Source organism: Odocoileus virginianus, chromosome 23 (assembly GCF_023699985.2).
Source record: "Odocoileus virginianus isolate 20LAN1187 ecotype Illinois chromosome 23, Ovbor_1.2, whole genome shotgun sequence".
NCBI lineage: Eukaryota > Metazoa > Chordata > Mammalia > Artiodactyla > Cervidae > Odocoileus > Odocoileus virginianus.
The window spans coordinates 49,386,944-49,402,977 of record NC_069696.1 but is presented as its reverse complement, the minus strand read 5'-3'; the positions used below and the strand labels follow the sequence as shown (position 1 = coordinate 49,402,977).

At 35.9% G+C, this 16,034-nt stretch overlaps 1 protein-coding gene across 3 annotated transcripts in view; it reads left to right on the top strand.

Moving 5' to 3' along the window:
- Positions 1–16,034, top strand: part of SCYL2 (SCY1 like pseudokinase 2) — a 56,894-nt gene extending 40,860 nt beyond the window's left edge. For 2 of the 3 annotated variants that reach the window (XM_070454093.1, XM_070454094.1), the window contains exons 11-18: positions 3,128–3,241; positions 4,196–4,328; positions 8,246–8,364; positions 9,872–9,972; positions 11,341–11,407; positions 11,543–11,638; positions 12,631–12,750; positions 13,979–16,034. In XM_070454093.1, the coding sequence (XP_070310194.1) occupies positions 3,128–3,241; positions 4,196–4,328; positions 8,246–8,364; positions 9,872–9,972; positions 11,341–11,407; positions 11,543–11,638; positions 12,631–12,750; positions 13,979–14,623 (1,395 nt within the window). In that variant the 3' untranslated portion in view covers positions 14,624–16,034. The remainder of the gene's footprint in view (positions 1–3,127; positions 3,242–4,195; positions 4,329–8,245; positions 8,365–9,871; positions 9,973–11,340; positions 11,408–11,542; positions 11,639–12,630; positions 12,751–13,978) is intronic. The other variant, XM_070454096.1, reaches the window with a different exon arrangement.

The window sequence follows — 16,034 nt, the reverse complement described above, 5'->3', positions numbered from 1 at the left end:
TTGTCCAAATGACATGGAATGATTGGGAAAGGTGTACTTCAGTTCAGTTGCTCAGTCGTGTCTGACTCTTTGCGACCCCATGAACCACAGCACACCAGGCCTCCCTGTCCATCACCAACTCCCAGAGTCTACTCAAACCCATGTCCATTGAGTCAGTGATGCCATCCAACCATCTCATCCTCTGTCATCCTCTTCTCCTCCTGCCTTCAGTCTTTCCGAGCATCAGGGTCTTTTCAAATGAGTCAGCTCTTCACATCAGGTGGCCAAAGTATTGGAGTTTTGGCTTCAGCATCAGTCCGTCCAATGAACACCCAGGACTGATCTCCTTTAGGATGGACTGGTTGGATGTCCTTGCAGTCCAAGGGACTCTCAGGAGTCTTCTCCAATATCACAGTTCAAAAGCATCAATTCTTCAGCACTCAGCCTTCTTTATAGTCCAAGTCTCACCTCCATACATGACCACTGGAAAAACCATAGCCTTGACTAGATGGACCTTTGTTGGCAAAGTAATGTCTTTGCTCTTTAATATGCTATCTAGGTTGGTCATAACTTTCCTTCCAAGGAGTAAGCATCTTTTAATTTCATGGCTGCAGTCTCCATCTGCAGTGATTTTGGAGCCCAGAAAAATAAAGTCAGCCATTGTTTCCACTGATTCCCCATCTATTTGCCATGAAGTGATGGGACTGGATGCCATGATCTTAGTTTTCTGAATGTTGAGCTTTAAGCCAGCTTTTTCATTCTACTTGTTACTTTTTGGCACTTTCCAAAGGAATTGTGAATTATAGCTTGAAACATTCCCACAGGCCCTGTGTAGCCAACTTGATTATATATTCAGCGAGATTAGGGAGGAAAGGAAAGGTAAAGTGATGTAAAGTCATTTTTCTTCATAGAGTGAAGTGAAGTCGCTCAGTTGTGTTCAACTCCGCGACCCCATGGACTGTAGCCTACCAGGCTCCTCCGTCCATGGGATTTTCCAGGCAAGAATACTGGAATGGCTTGCCCTGTCCTTCTCCAGAGGATCTTTCCCACCCAGGGATCGAACCCAGGTCTCCCGCATTGTAGGCAGACGCTTTACTGTCTGAGCCTCCAGGGAAGTCTTTTCTTCATAAGTTCGGCAAATAAGTTATCAGCCACTATTTTACTAAAATAATTAATATAGAATTCAAATGGACCTGTGCAACTTTGCCAAGTTTTAGACACCGGCATTTCTGATGTCATTTCAGAAGTGTTTAGTCACCAGTTCAATTAACTAGTATCAGCATTGCTTGGTAAGAGTCTGATGAAGTTGAAACCTGTCTAAGCTTTGGGAGAGAGAGTAAGAGCATGAAACAAAAATCCTTTCCTCATGCCTCCTCAAGTAAGAAGGCTAGGAAGTAACTTGTGAAATTCATTTTTGGAGTGGTATTTTTAAAGTGAAGTTTGATTGGAACTATGAAGATTAAGAGGCTAAAGAGAGTTTAGAAAAACATTTGAAAAATTAAAAGATGGTTTAGAAAAGTTAGGATCATTAGAAGCATTGATAAATGAGAACCAATTTTTGAAATTATTTACCTTTAAAATTACATGGAGAACTTGTATTCATTGTCCCCTCCCCACCACCAATTATAGAGAAAATAGAACATAAAAGGCAGAAGTTGCTGCAAACACGCTAGCTAATTGGACTTCCTTTTTTTTTCAGTTCCCTGTTCTTAGGTCTCCTTGTATGGAGAGAGCTCTCCCCTCCTTTAGCTAAGTGATTTAGATATGTGCCTCTTTATAACCTACTCCTAGATTGTATGGCATAGTGCATATATGGCGTGTTCAGTCCAGTCTGTCTCAAATGAATTAAAGACTGAACTTTACTGTTCGCCTCTGGTAACAGGAGCACAGTGCCTCACTGACTGCTCAGCCTTGCTCATTCTCCTCTACCAACTGTGGAAAAATAGTCCCTTAAATGTAGTTTGTATTTCTTATCTTCAAATTATGTCACCTGCTTAATTATTATACTTCTAAACAGATATTAATATTAACTCTCTTCTTTCTGTCTGCCTTTTGGAAATCTGGGAAAAAGTTTAAGTAGATAAAATATTTGCTAAAATTCTGATATCAGATTCTTAGTGATTAATTCATTTCTGTCTGCTAACTACAAATAAGTATATCTTTGTTTGCCAGATAGCATCAGTAACTCCTTCTCTGATACACATTTATACCTCCATTTTCTTCAGTAATCTCTTTTGTGTTTTCCTACAAGAATCATTCTGCCTTATAAGATATCTGAGATGTGGGTTCTTCAGCCAGTTTTTTTCTCAAGCCATTTCCTGTTCTTTTTCTTATCTCATTTAATCCTCCATCATCCTTCCTTTCCTCTATTATATTCAGAGTTCCCAGTTCCAGTCATTTACACTGTGACATAACGTTAGTTAACAAGATTGTTTTAAATGACTTTTCCTATTTCTATCCATTATATTTGCTTTGGTTTCAGATTTTAGAAATACTTGAAAATATCAATATAAAGAAAATTTAAATCCTCTCTCAGAGGTGCCCACAGTTCAGTTAACATTTCCAGACATATCCTTCCAGTTCTTTTTCCCAAGTCTGTAGACAAATATGTGTTTTAAAAATTGGAATGGTATAATAGTGTCTTATTACATTTATCCTCAATATTATTAAACAGTCTTTGAATGTATATTTTAAAATGTTTGTATTATATTCCAGCATATGGATATTGTAACAGCTAAGAAATTCATTATTTAGAAGGAATAGTTTTACATGAATTAGTATAATATTTGATTTTTCTCTCGTGAGAGATAGCAAAACTTAGATGTTACTTTGTTTTTTTAAGATGTTCCTATTTTTAAAATTAAATGAATTGTGTTTTCAGAGAAAGAAATTACGAATGTTATCAGGAGATTTTGGTATATATGCTAGTTGTATGACGTAGCATGAATGTGAGTGAGGTCTTCTGAGCCTGTTTTCTCATCTGTAAAGTAGAAAATTGATAATAAGTATTTTTCTTTCAAATAGCCGTTGTAAGGATCAAATGATAGATAAGAGTTTATTTCAGACTGTGACAAAATTAACCATGCAAATACAAAATGCTTTTTAATACGTATTTCTCTGAGATTGATCCAGTTTATTTTATTAATAGGAACTCTGTCTAAACATCATTCCAACCTTTGCAAATCTTATAGACTACCCATCAATGAAAAATGCTTTGATACCAAGAATTAAGAATGCATGTCTGCAAACATCTTCCCTTGCTGTAAGTAATTACATATTTTTATTTGTCTCTCACTTCTCATTGGCTTAGTAATTTTCTTATTGTTTAGTAATCTTTTTACAGTTTGTTCATATATTTCATCCTGGCTCTAAGTAACCTATAAATAGTACAGTGAAAGTGAACAATAGCTGTAGTTTGCCTAGATATATAATTTTATAGTATTGCATCCCTGACATTACTCCCTGTCTGTTAGTGCTTCAGTAGAAAATTTGAGTAATTTTTTTCTTAATCCTCTTTTGCTTTAAGCCACAATTTATTTTTTTTAACCACCTAAATTGTTTTTTGCTTTTTTTAGTTTATGTTGATATTATGATCCTGATTCAAAGTATTCTATCTTAACAAATGGTAGCGAAGAAAGTAGGGTGTGAAATATTTATCAAACTAGTCAAGAGACTATAGATAAAATTTTGATAAAAGAGCTCCTAAATATCAGGTGTTAGTGACTATATTAAAAACATATTTAGAAATATAAAACTTCAGGTAAGGCAGATAGAATTTCCACATATTGTTAAAATATTTAAGAATGACTTGAACATGAATTAGAGAAAAATACTGGAGGCCCAGTAAAATTAATCATTTGATGGGAGAATGTAGTCTTTTTTATAGTTCAGATGACCTCAAGAAAATATTCTTGGTAAGCAAATATATAGTAAAGCTTCTCAAATCCTAATTACTTTATTTAAAATGACATGAAATTAAAATCATTCTTTGCCTTTAGCTACTTAGTATCCTAGTAAAGCAATCATAAATTTTCTGAAACAAATCAGGGGAATTTATAAGTATGTGAATTTTCTACATTAATAAAGGATGAGAGCTTTTAACTTTTCTTTCATTTTTGAGATTTTAACATATATGAAGATTATACTCATGCTTAAAATATTTTGGTCTAGCTTGTGAAGACTTTAAATGACTAATTCAGTTTACCTCTTTTAATAGGTACGTGTAAATTCATTAGTGTGCTTAGGAAAGATTTTGGAATACTTGGATAAATGGTTTGTACTTGATGATATTCTACCCTTCTTACAACAAATTCCATCCAAGGAACCTGCGGTCCTCATGGGAATTTTAGGTAGCTGAAAACTTAATGTCATTTGATGCTACTTTACTGTTTTATAATCATGCAAGTAAATTTCTCAGTCTGTAAAACCATTTTGCTCTCTTTTCATGTATATAGCATTCAGTAACTGAAGAATGATGGTGTAAATGCCATGATATAACTCTTCTCTCTGTTAATTTTAGCAAAAGTGGTAGTACCTGACATTTACAAAGGAATAAAAACATTTGGGAATCCCAGCTTCACAAATGTCATGATAACATGTAGTTTTCCCTCTAAAAATGATACTAAATAAGACAGGCAAACAAAGCTACTTGAAAAGCTGATACCAATCATAATAGTAATACCTAATGTTTATTTGTTACCCAATTTATAAGAGGCACTCTGCTAAGTCTTTTCTGTATTGTCTTATTTTGTCCTCTCTAAAATCTAATGAGATTTGGTACTTTTATTTCTGTTTTACAATAAGGACCTGAGGTTTAGATAAATGAAGTAAGTTATTCAAGATTATACAGCTAAAAAGTGGTAGAGTTGGCTCTTAATTTAGATATGTTTAAATACGAACCCAGGGCTTCCATGGTGGCCCACTGGTAAAGAACCCACCTGCCAATGCAGGAGACATGGGTTCAGTCCCTGGGTCGGGAAGATTCCCTGGAGAGGGAAATGGCAACCCGCTCCAGTGTTCTTGCCTGGAAAATCCCCTGGACAGAGGAGCCTGGTGGGCTACAGCCCATGGGGTTGCAAAACAGCTGACGACAACTTACCAGCTAAGCAGCAACAACAAAACATGAGCATGTTTTTCAGTGCTGAGTGTGGTAAAGCATTATGAGCCTTATAGCACCTTCTAGTCCACCAGCCTGCGAATTATAAATCACTCTATTAAAAAAACTCTGAAATTATTTATGAATAGTTGAAGTCCAATCTGGGAATGCTGGGGTCTGCTATACTATTAGTGGTAGAATCACATAAACATTAACAAGTTACTAAACTTGAAGTTCTGTGTTAATTTTGAAGAAAATCTATGTTATTCAGCCATGTATCTGAAATACCTACTATAGTGCCTGATTTATAGAAAATCCTCAGTAAATATTTATAGGAATGGTCAGTAAGTAATCTGTTGTGGACCTCTGTAGACACAGAATTTTTGTGATACATTATGAAACTTTTGAGCCCAAGGAAATTAGTCTTCTTGACAAGGAGTTTGACACAGTGAAAAGAGCCCTAACCCCAATTCTGGCTGTGCCAGTTCCTGGATTGACTTTGAAAAGTTTCTTTATCTGTCACATAAGGGTAAAATAATATCATTATAGGAGTTTTGTGAGAATTCAGTGAGACCAACTGAAGGGAAAGTAATGAGCATAGTCTTCTGCAAACAAGCATTTAGTGAGCATACAGAGTTCTTCGAGTATGTAAGTGAAGTGTGCATTAACTGGAGAATTAATAGGTGGTGTGTTCTAAATCTTTAGATTATATACAAAACTCTTACTCCATGAAAGCATACAGAGATTGAGGAGCAAATGTGCTCAGTTTACCAAATGAAGGCTTTGTGAAATAGGTATAACAGCAGGGTCTTGAAAGTTGAGTAAATATGAAAGACAACAGTGAAGGATTGTGTGGAGTTAAATTATTAAAGTTCAGAGATGTTGAGTCTGATTGGTTAAAGTGAATAAAGGTATAGGACCTATCCTTAGACACTTTTAAGTTTGAGTGAGTAGTCTGAAATATATATTTAGTTGTGTTCAGAATACAGACATTTCTGTAGCCTTACTGCTACACTGTAAGAACTATACCTGATTCGAGTAGGCTTTTACTGGACTATCGTTGTTGTTCGTTTGCTCAGTCGTGTCTGACTCTTTGCGGCCCGTGGACAGCAGCACACCAGGCTTCCTGTCCTTCAGCATCTCCCGGACTTTGCTCAACCTCATGTCCATTGAGTTGGTGATGCCATCCAACCATCTCATCCTCTGTCGTCCCCTTCTCCTCCTGCCTTCAATCTTTAGCAGCATCAGGGTCTTTTCTAATGAGGCAGCTCTTCGTGTTAGGTGGCCAAAGTATTGGAGCTTCAGCATCAGTCCTTCCAATGAATATTCAGGATTGATTTCCTTTAGGATAGACTGGTTTGATCTTCTTGCTCTCCAAGGGACTCTCTAGAGTCTTTTGCGACATAACAGTTCAAAAGCATCAGTTCTTCAGCACTCAGCCATCTTTATGTCCAACTCTCACATCTATACATGACTACGGGAAAAACCATAGCTTTGACTAAATGGACCTTTGTCCATTTACATTTGGCAAAGTAATGTCTCTGCTTTTTAATACACTGTGTAGTTTTGTCATAGCTTTTCTTCCACGGAGCAAGTGTCTTTTAATTTCATGGCTGCAGTCACCATCTGCAGTGATTTTGGAGCCCAAAAAAATAAAGTCTGTCACTGTTTCCATTGTTTCCCTATCTATTTGCCATGAAATGATGGGACCAGATGCCATGATCTTCCTTTTTTGAATGTTGAGTTTTAAGCCAGCCTTTTCACTCTTCTCTTTCACCTTAATCAGGAGACTCTTTAGTTCTTCTTTGCTTTCTGCTACAAGGGTGGTCTCATCTGCCTAGCAGAGTTTATTGAAATTTCTCCCAACAATCCTGATCCCAGCTTGTGCTTCATCCAGCCTGGCATTTCACATGATCGTACTCTGCATAGAAGTTAAATGAGCAGGGTAACAATATACAGCATTGACATACTCTTTTCCCAATTTTGAACCAGTCTGTTGTTCCATGTCCGGGTCTGGCTATTGCTTCTTGACCTGGATGCAGATTTCTCAGGAGGCAGGTAGTCGGTCTGGTATTCCTATCTCTTGAAGAATTTTCCACAGTTTATTGTGATCCAAACAGTCAAAGGCTTTAGCATAGTTAATGAAGCAGAAGTATTTTTTCTGGAATTCTCTTCCTTTTTCTGTGATCCAACGGATGTTGGCAATTTGATGTCTGGTTCCTCTGCCTTTTCTAAATCCAGCTTGAACATCTAGAAGTTCTCGGTTCACGTACTGTTGAAGCATAGCTTGGAGAATTTTAAGCATTACTTTGCTAGCCTGTGGAATGAGTGCAATGGTGTGGTAGTTTGAACATTCTTTGGCATTGCTCTTCTTGGGATTCTTCTTGGGATTGGAATGAAAACTGACCTTTTCCAGCCCTGTGGCCACTGCTGAGTTTTCCAAATTTGCTGGCGTATTGAGTGCAGCACTTTCACAGCATTGTCTTGTAGGATTTGAAATAACTCAGCTGGAATTCCATCACCTCCACTAGTTTTGTTTATAGTAGTAATGCTTCCAAAGGCCCACTTGACTTCGCACTCCCAAGATGTCTGGCTCTAGGTGAGTGAAACACCATCGTGGTTATCTGGGTCATTAAGGTCTTTTGTACAGTTCTTCTATGTATTCTTTTCACCTCTTCTTAATACCTTCTGCTTCTGTTAAGTCCATACCATTTCTGTCCTTTATTGTGCCCATCTTTGCATGAAATGTTCCCTTGGTATCTCTAATTTTCTTGAAGAGATCTCTAGTCTTTCCCATTCTGTTGTTTTCCTCTATTTCTTTGCATTGTTCACTTAGGAAGGCTTTCTTATCTCTCCTTAACTATTCTTTGGAATTCTGCATTCAGATGGGTATATCTACCAAGAAAAAAATACAGGCTTTTATAGTTACACTGTTTCAAGGCAAAGAATATGGGATGAGTGTGTCATGGTATGTTAAATCTAAGCTGACAGTAAAGCTGAAATCATTCTGATACATATGTAAGAACATTCTTCTTCAAAGGATTGATAAGGAAAAATTTGTAACTGAACTGATTATCAAGAGATTTTATATAGCTACATTGTTTTTCTCATTTCTATTAATTTTGTAGTATTGAATTATAACATTTGTTTTATTCTTTTTTTTAAAATCAGGTATTTACAAATGTACATTTACCCATAAGAAGTTGGGAATCACCAAAGAGCAGCTGGCTGGAAAAGTATTGCCTCATCTGATTCCCCTGAGTATTGAAAACAATCTTAATCTCAATCAGGTAGGAATATTTTTGTGCTTTATTCTGCTTACTCTTTTATCGGCATTGAATGTATAAATATATTACATATAAACATTGGTAAAACAAGGAAAAATATGTTGAAGAGGTATATGAAGAAAGTGCTCTTTGCATTCAAAGTAAGGAGTATGTTAGTTAGAATGAGGGATTATTGAAAGCCTTGTTCCGTCACTCAGTTAAGTTGCTCAGTCGTGTCCAGCCCTTTGCGACCCCATGAACTGCAGCCCGCCAGGCTTCCCTGTCCGTCACCAGCTCTGGGACTTGCTCAGATTCATGTCCACTGAGCCATCCAACCGTCTCGTCCTCTGCTGCCACTTCCTCTCCTGCTTTCAGGCTTTCCCAGCGTCAGAGTCTTTTCCGGTGAGTCAGCTCTTCAAATCAGGTGGCCAAAGTATTGGAGTTTCAGCTGCAACATCAGTCCTTCCAGTGAATATTCAGGACTGATTTCCTTTAGGATGGACTGGTTTGATTTCCTTGCAGTCCACAGGACTGTTAAAGAGTCTTCTCCAGCACCACAGTTCAAAAACATCAATTCTTCGGCTCTCAGCTTTCTTTATGGTCCAGCTCTTACATGTGTATATGACTACTGGATTTGGGGAGGGAAGAAAGTAGTTTCTAGAGTCTTCCTGTAATATGTGGTATTACTGAAATAAGTTGTTTCTGAAGTACCATAAAAATTATTTAACTAAATTTTAACTAAAACTTGAACTATGTTTAGACATTGAGTTGGGCATCCTTATGAACTTCAATTATTTGTAAGTTAGATTATGTATATCTAATATTTCTACTAGCTTTTTAGAAAACAAGGTTTATTTTAGCCAAACATGTCATTTTTATAATGATCTGAATAAAGAGTAATTTTTTATGCATCGTTAAACAGATTGTGGGCTTCCCAGGTGGTGCTAATGGTAAAGAACCCATCTGCCAAGCAGGAGATAGAAGAGATGTGGGTTTAATCCCTAGGTTGGGAAGGTGCCCTGAAGGAGGGCATGGGAACCCACTGCAGTATTTTTGCCTGTTAAATTCCATGGACAGAGGAGCTGGCGAGCTGCAGTCTGTGGGGTTGCAAAGTGTCAGACACGACTGAAGCAACTTAACATGCACACATGCACACAGATTGTGTTCAGATATGCACATATTAGGTGGTCAGTTTTGGATTAGTCTAAAAAAAATCAATGTGTAATAATTGGTGAAGTTGAATTTATTTAAGACTGCTGACTAATAATAGCTGTTAGACAGCTCAGAATATAAAACTTATTGTGAAATGTTTTCTGGAACTTAAAATATCACCAGTGTACAAAGATACTGTAAAAGCTTGCTATGATATTCTGAGCTAAAATATGTATAATCTATTCTTGTGTCATCAGATCTATGGATCATATTCTGGTAAAAATAGAGAATATTATGAATAACTCGTTGAATTTTTTTATTAGATTACTTTGTTGCTCACTTGAAACATTATAACTATATCAATTTCTTATTATACCAGTTCAATTCTTTCATTTCCGTCATAAAAGAGATGCTTAATAGATTGGAGTCAGAACATAAGACTAAACTGGAGCAACTTCATATAATGCAAGAACAGCAGAAGTAAGTAGGTTGAATATGAATTGCACATGGTCCAGGAGTAACATTAAAGTTATGTCATGGCTGATTTCCTAGAATATGGATGAGAAAACCTGAAGGATTTCAATTTGACTATATGTATGTAAAGCATGTAAAAATTTTTCAGCAGATTAAGTTAAACTGAGTTTAAATAGAATGTTGTTGAAAATCTGATGTTATTTCTAAATACAAAAGCATAACATGATATAATCTTAATGTTTTCTCTACATAATGAAAATTCTGTTTCTGAGAAAAATCTCTTGTCATATTAGCCACCAGCATTTTAAAGTCAGGGTGCTGATCATCAAGAGCACCACTTAAAAGTTTTTTTCAAATCTGTGAAATATTGGTGTTTTGATGTCTCCCTTTCTCTTTTATCTAACCTTTGAAACATTTACAGAGAATTCATTCCATGTGTAGTACCACAGCATCCACCTCTTTTTTGTGTGTGTCTTATGGAGAGGATTTTCTAAATTATTTGCAAAATACTAGTATACAAAGAATGAGGGGGAAGATGAAAATTATTCAATAGAAAATGCCAGTTTTATGATTAAGTCTTCACTATATTCTTTGCTCCAAAGAAAAACACATGAGTTTAGAATGCCCATTAATGTTTAATCCTGAGCCAAAGACATCTGAATCAGTAAAATTGATACTAGTCATAAGCCAGATCCTCCAAAAGAAGGTTTTTTGGTCTTTCTCCAGTGTAAGATAAAGGCTTTATGAAAGTAAATACCAAGATGTAGAAAGACATGAAGTAGGCATTTGTATATGCTAAATATTCTGTGAGATACATACATCTGTACATACCATGTGTGTGTGTGTGTGTGTATATATGCTGTTAATGGATTGACTTATGTTGGCATAGGAACCCTGAAAATCTTTAAAAATTACAACAGAGAAATTTTCTATGCAGTGTTTATACTTGATGAACCTTCTTTTTTTTCTTCCTATCTAAATAAATCTTACCTGTTTTTCAAGGCATAGATCTTGCCCACACATCTTTCATTCAGTGATTATAGAATTTATTGTTAGAAGCTTAGATTCTGAACTTAACCATGTTAAGTTCCCATATTGAATCTTGTCTCTCAGTAAGCTCTGAACTCTCATAATGGTAGGACCCGTCCTTGCATGATTTTATGACACCCTGAGTAAATTCACCAGTCAATCTCAAATGTTTAGTTTTTAAAAAAGACTTGTATACAAATGTTACTTGCAGGGGCAGGCAGACACTAATAGTAGTAAATAATGAAAAAGATTATGACTCTCCTTAATGAAGTTGCAGTTTGTTTAGGTTGTAATAAATTCTATGGGTGAACTATAACTTTGTCATAACTCATCTCTTTCTTGCAGATCTTTGGATATAGGAAATCAAATGAATGCTTCTGAGGAGACAAAAGTTACAAATATTGGGTCTCAGGTAAGAAGATATTTAGATTATTCTAATTTTGGGGGGAAAAAAGTGCTTGACAGTGTGCTCCATTTCTGAAGCATCTGATCTTTAAGTAGTCAAGTTTTGCGCGTTGTTCAACTAGTTGATTTTTTTCTGTTTCAGCAGATTGACAAAGTCTTTAACAACATCGGCGCAGACCTTCTGACTGGTGGTGAATCCGAAAATAAAGAGGATGGGTTACAGAATAAACAAAAAAGAGTAGGTTTCTTTACTGTTCTTTTGACATTCATGTTTATAGTATATGACTTCTATAAACCATAAATTTTTTGTTGAGAAATACTATTTAGCTTAATGGAAACATTCTTTAATTATCTTTATGAAATTGAAAAGTTATCAGTGGATCATGACCTAACCCATGTTGAGAATAAACATGCTTAATATTTTTAACTTCCTTTATTATTCATTCTCCCACACTGGTAATGTTTCTAGGTTGCCTGACTTCTTGTCCTTTCTATTGTACTTTGCCAGTCACATCTCTTGATAAATTCTATAGTGTCTCTTCTCTGCTCCTGATTTTGAATAATAAACTATAAAACTATAGTTTCCACTTGAAATATTGGTTAGCACCCAATATAAAAAATATGTCCACTTTGAATTTCGCTAAGGGCAGTTTTCTTCTATTCATTCAACATGTATGAGGACCTGTATGTGTAGAACCAAGACACTGGTTTACAGAATTGTAAGAGGACATTCTGTGGGCTTAAAGGTTGGCAAAGTAGATTTAAGAAAAAAGACACTGAATTTGATGCAAACATTAGTATCAAAAATGTTCGTTCATGTTCTTTTAAAAAAGTTGTTTATTTCTTACTTAGCTTTTGATGAGTTCTTAAAATATTTTTTGGAGTAAGATAAAAATAGCTGAACAAGAATCTCCCAATTTTATAGCTAATTCATGTTGTATAGCAGAAACTAATGGAACATTGTAAAGCAATTATCCTCCAATTAAAAAAAAAATGAAAGGTATATATTGAAAAAGGAAAAAACCAAATAGAAAACCCACAAAACTAACATGTAACTGACTTTAGTTATACTACTGTGGCAGTCACCAATACAGTCGTTCGTAAACTACTTGGTATCGTCAAGTATTGTCAAATGGTATTGTCAAACATACGAAAAAGCAACGTTCTGGTTTACAAATGAAATTATGAAAGTTGTCAGTTAACTTTTTTTTGCTGTCGTTTTGTTTTAAGGCATCACTTACACTCGAAGAAAAACAAAAATTAGCAAAAGAACAGGAACAGGCACAGAAGTTGAAAAGCCAGCAGCCTCTTAAACCTCAAGTTCACACACCTATTGCTCCAGTCAAGCAGGTCAGAGTTCATTTTTTGTGTGTAATTCAAGCATACTACTCTTAAGGAGTAAGGTAGTATAGAACCTAGTCTACCTACTAGTGTTTTATGAAAATGTATTTCAGAGAATACTTTAATATGAAATTTCTAAGAAGTATGGGCATAAAGGATTTTCCAGCAACTCCTCAATAACCTACCTAATATATGATGTTTTGTGATAGTGCTTATTGCCAATAAAGAAGAAGCTAGATTAATGGGATGGTTCTTTAAAAATACTAGGTCTGTGATACTAATTCAACTCTACTCACTTTGAATTGACCAGGAATATTATGTTCATGCATTTATGTATTTTTGAGCAAGAAGTAATTTTTATAGTCATGTTTGTAACTTGATTTAGGGATTCTTACCTATATGTCTTGACCAGTATTTATTTCCTTCTATGTTCCAGGCACCGTTTTAGGTGCTGGTTTAAGGACAGTGATCAAGTTCTCTGCTTGGAGAAAGTTTACACTGTTACTGGTTTCAGAAATAACTTTTTATCTTAAAAGCTTTCTTTAAATTATTTTTGTTGTTGTTGTCTCCTAATCATTAAACTTTTCCCTCTGAGAAAAATTTTTGTGGGCCAATAGGCAAAATAAAGTATTTTGTAGGTACTTAAAGAAATTTAGAAAACTAAATTTCCACACAATTGTGATGAAAGTCAAAATACAAAAATAATAAAGTATCCTTTTCTGTGGGGCTTCCCTGGTTGCTCACTGATAAGGAATCTGCCTGCCGATGCAGGAGACCCGGGTTCTATCCCTGGGTTGGGAAGATCCCATGGAGAAGGAAATGGCAACCTGCTCCAGTGTTCTTGCCTGGGAAATCCCACAGAGCCTGGCAGGCTACAGTCCGTGGGGTTGCAAAAGAGGCTCGCAACTTAGCGACTAAACAGCAGCAGCATCCTTTTCTGTCATACAGATCTAATGAGAAAGATGCAGTTCTGCTTTTTGGTGGAGGCACAGTGGGGGAGACAACATTTCATTTCATTGGAGTTCAAAGTTTTGTTTCCTGTCATCAAATCGTTGCAAATGTTCATCTTTAAAGAGCCTTAAGTATGTGGCAAACTGGGTTTGGCCTGTGAGCTGTGTAGTTTGCTGTCTCAGTGTAGACGAGCTTAATTTTAACTTGTCCTTTATAATAAAACTTATCAAGCGTTTTACTAATTTTAAAGTAATTTGGAGTAAAGTAACTTCCTTGTATTTTTCAGACTAAGGACCTGACAGACACGTTGATGGATAACATGTCATCTTTGACCAGTCTTTCTGTTAGCACCCCTAAAATTTCTGCTTCAAGTTCCTTCACTTCTGTTCCTTCCACGGGCCTTGGCATGATGTTTTCTACACCAATTGACAATACAAAGAGAAATTTAACAAATGGCCTAAATGCTAACATGGGCTTTCAGACTTCAGGATTCAACATGCCAGTTAATACAAACCAGAACTTCTTCAGTAGTCCAAGCACACCCGGAGTGAGCAAGATGACTCTGGGAGCACCTTCCACCTTGCCAAACTTCAGCGCTGTGAGTGTTCCTCCTGCAGGGGGAAAGCAGACTCAGCAAAGACCCACAGATATGTCTGCTCTTAATAATCTCTTTGGCCCTCAGAAACCCAAAGTTAGCATGAACCAGTTATCACAGCAGAAACCAAATCAGTGGCTTAATCAGTTTGTACCTCCTCAAGGGTCTCCAGGTACGGGCAGTTCAGTAATGGGAACACAGGTGAACGTGATGGGACAGTCTGCCTTCGGAATGCAGGCTAATCCTTTCTTTAACCCACAGAACTTTGCACAGCCGCCAACTACTATGACCAGTAGCAGTTCAGCTAGCAATGATTTAAAAGATCTTTTTGGGTGAGGTGTCATGCTCTTATTTTTGAAGGATTACTTCAGTTTTAATCATGGGTAAGCTGATTTACATCTTTATGTAGCTGGCTTAGAGGAAGTACTTCTATGGGAGAGTGGTCCTGTGATGGGGAAAAAAAAATACCTGTTTTCATGCCAGCATAGTAGTTGTATGGACTCCTAACAGTTGAAGTTTTTAAAGCATTGAGGATTTTTTTCCTCTTACCAACTCCTCTTCAGGTTTTTAAAAGACCCAACCCATATCAATCTCAATGAGAAAAAAAAGATACCTGAGTATCTTGAATAGCAGAATTTTTAAATCAAATGTTTATTTTGGCTTGTATATCTTGGTGTTATTTTAAAAGTTGAGTTGATGGTAATTGCAGGTTTCATCTGTTAAATATACATGGTACACAGTCTACCTTCACAAGTCATTAGTCTTCATTTTAAATATGTGAAAAATCTTGATGCTGTATTGATTTGTTTGCATTTAGTACAACTGAGAAAATGATACACATAATGAAAAGGATCAGGTCATTTGCTTTTCCAATCTTATTACTTCTCAGATGAACTAATGTTTAGTACAAAAGGCTGAGCAAATACTGCAAAATTTAATTTAACCTTCATTTCATTGGTTCAAACTAAAGGCATTATCAACTATCATAAATGCAAACTGATCATTGTAAATTATTTTTTAGCATGGTCTGCCTCAAGTAGTAGTGTATTTTTCTCCGTTTTCTTGGATATGTTTCGAGTCCCGTTTTTTCCTCCTGTGTCACAGACAGAAGAGGCATGTACGGATTTGTACAGGTATTTGACAAAGCCCTCTCTGCTTTTTCCTGATTGCTGCCTTCATGCTTCATTTTGAATTCAAACTTCAGAGGTTGCAGCATATATGAATTGCATTTTCAAAAGGAGATTTGTAAGAATTAAACTATATTTAATGAGTAAACTTTTGAGATTTCTGCTGTATTGTTTCAAATGTAATAAACTTTACTTCTCTAAAAATGAGCACTTGTATCTTCTGGCTGCTAACAGATTAATTTTCAGCTTGTTAAGTGTGACTTCATCACTTACTGCATCTGAAGTTTAATTATTTTCTCAGAATTTTAGGGTCTTTCATTCAAACATTTTTATGTTCATAATTAGCCATTTTTAGGAAGAAAAAGGATAAATTCTTCTAACATGAAACATGCTTTCTTTTTCAAGGCCTTTCTCTGATGTTTTTCTTTGATTAGCTAGTTAACTGTGGAGTCTTATGCCATAGATGTCATTTGTATTTTGTTAAGTTATATTCCATCATTATAACTTTAAGCTGATCTTTCAGAGAACTATAATGTATTATATTGTAACTGCTGCCATAGAGTTGTGGATTTTAATTATCAGAAACCAGCAATCATTTAAAATAAATCCTATGAACTCTA